The sequence below is a fragment of the Microcebus murinus genome, chromosome 5 (assembly GCF_040939455.1).
Source record: "Microcebus murinus isolate Inina chromosome 5, M.murinus_Inina_mat1.0, whole genome shotgun sequence".
Taxonomy (NCBI): Eukaryota; Metazoa; Chordata; class Mammalia; order Primates; family Cheirogaleidae; genus Microcebus; species Microcebus murinus.
This window is the reverse complement of record NC_134108.1, coordinates 106,891,415-106,898,119: the sequence shown is the minus strand read 5'-3', so window position 1 is coordinate 106,898,119 and position 6,705 is coordinate 106,891,415. Positions and strand designations below refer to the sequence as shown.

General features: G+C 55.9%; 1 protein-coding gene across 1 annotated transcript; it reads left to right on the top strand.

Annotated features, from left to right (window-relative positions):
- Positions 1–584: 584 nt before the first annotated feature.
- Positions 585–6,104, top strand: PIM1 (Pim-1 proto-oncogene, serine/threonine kinase). Its single transcript, XM_012746924.2, has 6 exons — positions 585–1,066; positions 1,174–1,280; positions 1,382–1,432; positions 1,526–1,892; positions 3,311–3,487; positions 4,613–6,104. Exons 1-6 carry the CDS (start codon positions 985–987, stop codon positions 4,768–4,770), a joined length of 942 nt encoding a protein of 313 aa, XP_012602378.1. The 5' UTR covers positions 585–984; the 3' UTR covers positions 4,771–6,104.
- The last annotated feature ends 601 nt before the right edge of the window (positions 6,105–6,705 follow it).

Genomic DNA, 6,705 nt, shown 5'->3' with positions numbered 1-6,705 from the left:
CCTCACAGCCCGGCGCGCCGGCCTCCCCGCCTGACACACCAATGCCCGTCGTCTCCGCGCAACTTGTTATGCTCCAGCTCCAGCCCTAGACTCAAAACCTCCGAGAAACCGTGAGCCGCAGAGCCGGCCTCCGGCGGCCTTTGATGGCTTTGTTATTGTTTGGGTTTGAATCGATACGCCCCTCCCCATCCTTCCTCCCTCGCGGCCCTACACCCAGCTCCCGCCTCCCCTCCAGCCCGCGCCCCTCCCCCTCCATTTTGGCGCCTTTTCCTTCCCGCCACGTCGTGGCGGCGTAGAGACCATTCTGACCGCGAGAGCGGGGCGGGGCGGGGGCGGGGCGCGCCGAGCTATGCAGATCAGTCGGCCTCTGGTTGGTTGGAGGCGCGCCGGCGGGGCGGGGCCGGGGCGCGGCCCTGGAGCGCGCGGGGCGGGGGCCGAGGGGTGTCGCCCCGTCCCGCCGCTTCCCCACCCCCTCTCCTCCCTCCGCCGGCCGGGCAGCCCCGCTCCCCGCCTTGGCCTCCCGGCGAGGCCCCGCCCCGTCCCCGCCCGCCCGCCCGCGCTCCCTCCCTGCCGGCGCGCTCCGCCCCTTTACTCCTGGCGGCGGGGCGAGCCGGGCGTCTGCTGCAGCGGCCGCGGTGGCGGAGGAGGCCTGAGAGGAGTCGGCGGCAGCGGCGGCGGCGGGACCTGCAGTAGCAGCAGCAGCAGCCACGAGCCCCGTGTCCCGCGACGCTGCCGCACAATCCCCACGAGCCGCTCACACCGCCGCCCTCGGCGCTGCCTGACCCCACGGGCGCGCCCTCCCGCCGCCAGTCCCGGCAGCGCCCCCAGTTGTCCTCCGACTCGCCCTCGGCCTTCCGCGCCAGCCGCAGCCACAGCCGCATCGCCACCCGCAGCCACAGCCCCAGCCATAGGCACAGCCCCAGCCCCTGCTCCCGCCGCAGCTCCTCCGGGCACGGTCCCTGCGCCGACACCCTGGAGGTTGGGATGCTCTTGTCCAAAATCAACTCGCTTGCCCACCTGCGCGCCGCGCCCTGCAACGACCTGCACGCCACCAAGCTGGCGCCCGGTAAGAGCCCCCGCCAGCCCGGGGATGGGGGCGGCGGCGGGGTCCCCAGGCTGGGGAGCCGGGGCGCCCGGGCCGTACTGAGTCCCCCATGCCTCTCCCTTTCGCAGGCAAGGAGAAGGAGCCCCTGGAGTCGCAGTACCAGGTGGGCCCGCTGCTGGGCAGCGGCGGCTTCGGCTCGGTGTACTCAGGCATCCGCGTCGCCGACAACTTGCCGGTGAGTGGGCGCCCCGCCGCGGGGAGGGCGCGCCGCGCGGGGGGCGCTCGGCACGCTTTAGCCCCGCCAAGGGGACCTCACGGAGACTCTGGGTCTTCCAGGTGGCCATCAAGCACGTGGAGAAGGACCGGATTTCCGACTGGGGAGAGCTGGTGAGTGCCCTGGAGGGAGCGACCCCCTGAACGAGTGGGTGGGGTGAGGTGCGCCCGCAACTCCCGCCCTAACGCGGCCCCTCGCCCCTGCAGCCCAATGGCACCCGGGTGCCCATGGAAGTGGTCCTGCTGAAGAAGGTGAGCTCGGGCTTCTCGGGCGTCATTAGGCTCCTGGACTGGTTCGAGAGGCCCGACAGTTTCGTCCTGATCCTGGAGCGGCCCGAGCCGGTGCAAGACCTCTTCGACTTCATCACCGAGAGGGGGGCCCTGCAAGAGGAGCTGGCCCGCAGCTTCTTCTGGCAGGTGCTGGAGGCCGTGCGGCACTGCCACAACTGCGGGGTGCTCCACCGCGACATCAAGGACGAGAACATCCTCATCGACCTCAACCGCGGCGAGCTCAAGCTCATCGACTTCGGGTCGGGGGCGCTGCTCAAGGATACCGTCTACACGGACTTCGATGGTGAGCCAGGCCTGGGGGGAGCTGCCCAGGTGACGCGGCCGCCGGGCCTCGGCCCTTTGTAAAGGTCGTCGGGCCGCCTGGCCGGCGCGGGCAGGGCTGGGACGGAGCGGGGCTTCCCGGCGCGGTGGAGCCGGCGCTGCGAGCCCGCCGAAACCCGGGCGTTTCTGGCGAGATTTTATTCTTCGAGTGGAATTCGGTGGGTTCCGAGCTTCCCCGATGAATAAGAGGCTGTGGGCAACCGGCGGTAGCCCAGATTTCTGAAGTCTGACCCAGTTTCCCCGCCAGTAAAAGGATGGGGGGGGGATGAAAATTGATGCCGGTTTTGTAATTTTTGTTTTGTTCTGTAAGGGAGTTTTCTGTGAGGTAGTTTCTGGAGCTTCAGTTTATTTCTCCTCTTTGGTCTAGGGAAGGTTAAGGGACAGGGGCAGTAGTTTCACTTTCCCCCCTGTGTTACGGGGTGAGGGAGTCAGGAATAAGTGTTGTGAAATGAGATCTGTTGCTGGTCTGAAAATTAGTTGGGTGTCTCTCAGAGGATGGAAACCTATCCTAGGGAGGGGCTTGGAGCGGGTTCTCTCAGAAGGGCAGGAATGGAGAGCCTGAGATCAAAGCAAAGCTGGGTGGGTCATCATCTGAGCGGCTTAACCTAACAAACGACAGCCTTTCAAAACTTGTGACTCGGGCTTGTGGTTTGTGTTTATTTGCCCTTGGAGGACGCTGGGTTGGGCTGCATTTTTTGTATTTAACAGTTAATGGCTGGCCGTGTCCTCCCATGTTTTTTCTTTCAAGTCTTTGCTGCCCCCTGGTGAGCACCAGCGGGATGGCCCCGCCTTTTTTTTTACTATCCAAAGTTTGTAAACAGGAATCACGTGGTCTGAGGCCAACCCTGCAGCGCTGTCTACCTTTCCAGTCTAGGGAGGAAAGGGTGTGGATGTCTGCCCCTGCGCTACAGGGTGGGGAGGAAAGCCTCCCAAAGGGCACCCTGACTTTGAATGTTGTGCAAGGACGCCTGCTCAGGTCCTGTCTGCCATGAGAACCTCACCCAGACTCCTGGGCAGGGTCGATTGCAGTTTAAGGGGCATCTGGGATACCTGCCTTGATGGTGCAGACATTTCATCCTTTCATCCCTCTGCGGGTGGTCCTCCCACACACGGCCAGGGCTTTGTGTCTGCAGCCAGCCCTGTTTGTTTCTTGGAGCAGTTTGTAAAGGATTTTAGTTTATGCTTTGGGCTGGTAGAGAGGTGGGTAATGCTTTGGGTTGGAGAGATGCCATCAACTACTCTTCCATTCTCCTTTTAGCCCAGGGGGGAAATGGAGTTCACCCAGCTCCTGGGAGAAGGGAGGTGGTGCTTTTTCAAATAAAGAGTTGCTTTGTACTTTTGCTGAAAGCGTGTTTTCTCTTCTATTCCCTTGGCTTGCAGGGACCCGAGTGTATAGTCCTCCAGAGTGGATCCGCTACCATCGCTACCACGGCAGGTCGGCCGCAGTCTGGTCCCTAGGGATCCTGCTCTATGATATGGTGTGTGGAGACATTCCTTTCGAGCACGACGAAGAGATCATCAGGGGCCAAGTGTTCTTCAGGCAGAGGGTCTCTTCAGGTACCGTGGAAGCTCCTGGTTTTGTAGAAGCGGGGATCACAGGCTGTTGGCCCTACAGGACAGGCTTGGAATTCTGGAGGGCTTCACTCTCCAGTAGGTGCCATGACCCTTGGCTTAGATTGCGGGCCAACAGCTTACACTTGAGCTGGCCCCACAAATCACATGATTTGCATTTGAGCTTTCCTTGGGAGGTCAGAGGAAGAGCATGTATGAGCACATTAAGAAGAAAAGACAATCTGGTTTCTCTGAGAAGTTTTGTTTTGCCTGTTTTTTTTTTTTTTTGAAACAGAGTCTCACTCTGTTGCCCAGGCTAGAGAGTGAGTGTTGTGGCCTAAAGTGTCATGGCTGTCAGCCTAGCTCACAGCAACCTCAATCTCCTGGGCTCAAGCGATCCTTCTGCCTCAGCCTCCAGAGTAGCTGGGACTACAGGCATGCACCGTCATGCCCGGCCAATTTTTTATATATACATTTTTAGTTGGTCAATTAATTTCTATTTTTAGTAGAGACGAGGTCTCGTTCTTGCTCAGGCTGGTTTCGAACTCCTGACCTTCAGCGATCCGCCCACCTCAGCCTCCCAGAGTGCTAGGATTACGGGCGTGAGCTATCACGCCCAGCCTGCTTTCTTTTTAAGTACCAGCAAGACCTGATTCCTCAAATTCTGGCTGTTTAGCCAGGGCGTAAAAGGTTGAGGGCTCTTTTAGCATCTCCCTTAAGGCAGTAGCTCCCTAAATATTGTGGTTCCAGTGACCTCATTGTGGGTGGTGCTCGTGTTTGTGAGTCAGTAGGTGAGATGAATCACCTCATCTCGCTCAGTGGTGTCTCATCTTAATTCTTTGTCATCACCCTTCCTATTTCAGGTTGAGTGGGTGTCGTGGGAAAGGCCCCCACTATTGAAGTTTGAAAACCACAGGTTTAAGAGAGTAGCTGGTTTTTTAGCTGAAAGCACATTGAAGGGTCTAGATAAATGGTTAATACCTTCCCATTGAAGAGCACAATGTTCTGGAAATGCATGGCCTCATTGGAACCCTAGACTTGTGCCTCCCCCCCAGAAGCAAATTGGGAGACATTTGCCATGCAAAAACAAGTTGAGTCATTCATAACCTCTGTCTGTCCTGTTTTCTGCAGAGTGTCAGCATCTCATTAGATGGTGCTTGGCCCTGAGACCATCAGATAGGCCAACCTTCGAAGAAATCCAGAATCATCCGTGGATGCAAGATGTCCTCCTGCCCCAGGAAACTGCTGAGATTCATCTCCACAGCCTGTCACCAGGGTCCAGCAAATAGCAGCTTTACTGGCAGGTCCTCCCCTCCCTGTCAGATGCTCGGGGGAGGGGAAGCTTCTCTCTCCAGCTTCCCGAGTACCAGTGACATTTCTCCACCAAGCAGGACAGTGCTTGATACAGGAACAACATTTACAACTCATTCCAGACCCCAGGCCCCTGGAGGCTGCCTCCCAGCAGGGGGGAAGAGACACTCCGGGAGCCCCAGGCCTCAACCTCTCCTGTAGATCTCTCTCCTTCTCATAGGTGTCCAGCGTTGCTGGGCTCCAGAAAATCCCCTGGGTGGGGGTGGGGGGTGGGTCAGAACCTTGTCATGGAACTGTTCCCTTCATCACGAGTTCTGCTGAATGCCGCGACGGGTCGGGTAAGGGGGAAAACAGGTTGGGATGGGATAGGACTAGCACCATTTTAAGTCCCTGTCACCTCTTCCGACTCTTCTGAGTGCCTTCTGTGGGGACTCCGGCTGTGCTGGGAGAAATACTTGAACTTGCCTCTCTTACCTGCTGCTTCTCCAAAAATCTGCCTGGGTTTGGTTCCCTATTTTTCTTCCCTATTCCCCCAAACCCCCTCCTTCATATGAAAGGTGCCATGGAAGAGGCTACAGGGCCAAACGCTGAGCCACCTGCCCTTTTTTCTGCCTCCTTTAGTAAAACTCCCAGTGAACTGGTCTTCCTTTTTGGTTTTTACTTAACTGTTTCCAAGCCAAGACCTCACACATACAAAATGCACAAACAATGCAAATCAACAGAAAAGCTGTAAATGTGTGTACAGTTGGCATGGTAGTATACAAAAGGATTGTAGTTGATCTAATTTTTTAAAAACTTTGCCTTTAAGTTATTTTACCTGTTTTTTTGTTTTTTGTTCCGAAAGATGCGCATTCTAACCTGGAGGTCGATGTTATGTATTTATTTATTTATTTATTTGGTTCCCTTCCTGCTCCGAGCTTCCACAGCTGCTGCCCTAGTTTTCTTTCCTCCTTTCCTCCTCCTCTGACTTGGACCTTTTGGGGAGGCTGCGACGCTTGCTCTGTTCGTGGGGTGACGGGACTCAGGCGGGACAGCGCTGCAGCTCCCTGACTTCCGTGGGGCCCCTCACCCGCTTCCCCGAGTGGGTCTGGGCCCCGTGGGTGGGTGGGGAGGGCGTTGCTGACTGTGTATATAGGTTAGGTATGAAAAGCAGTTCTGGACGGGTGCCTTCCGGATCCTCTCTGGGGCTGTGTTTTGAGCAGCATGTAGCCTGCTGGTTTTATCCGAGTGAAATACTGTACAGGGGAATAAAAGAGATCTTATTTTTTTTTTTATACTTGGCGTTTTTTGAATAAAAACCTTTTGTCTTAAACTTGTGGCTTCCAATCATTTGTCTGTGCGGAGGCATGCTACTGTGCATTTATCGAACATTTGCTAAGTGCCAAAGTCTCGCACTCGTAGGAGGAGAAAGGGAAGCTTTCAGACTAAATCTGGTTTCCTATAATGGGAGTTCTGGGATGGTCACCTTTCCCAAACAAGCATGTGGCCAAGGCATAGGACCGATATATGGGCGAGATTTGGCATGAAGGGCCAATGAAATAACCTTTTCTTGATTCAAATTTTAGAGCCACGTAAAGACAGTACCTGTGGCTACTTTCAAGTGTTAATAGCCATTTGTGGCTAGTGGCTACCTGATAGAAGATTTTGTATCATTGTAGAAGGTTCTATTAGACATAGCTGACCTAGAGACAGCAAATATGTCCCTATTACCAAACTGACAATTGAAGCTTTTTTCAATTCAATTCAAGGTTTTTTTCAATTGTCTTTCCCACCAGTAAAACATTTCGAGCATGTCCCTTTTATACATGCTAACGTTTACTGAAAAACCATGTACCTGTGCGGCTCTTAGTTCCTGATTCAAGTTCCCTTTGGCGTTAGTTTGAGGTTTAGTCATTAACAATAGTGGAAAGGTG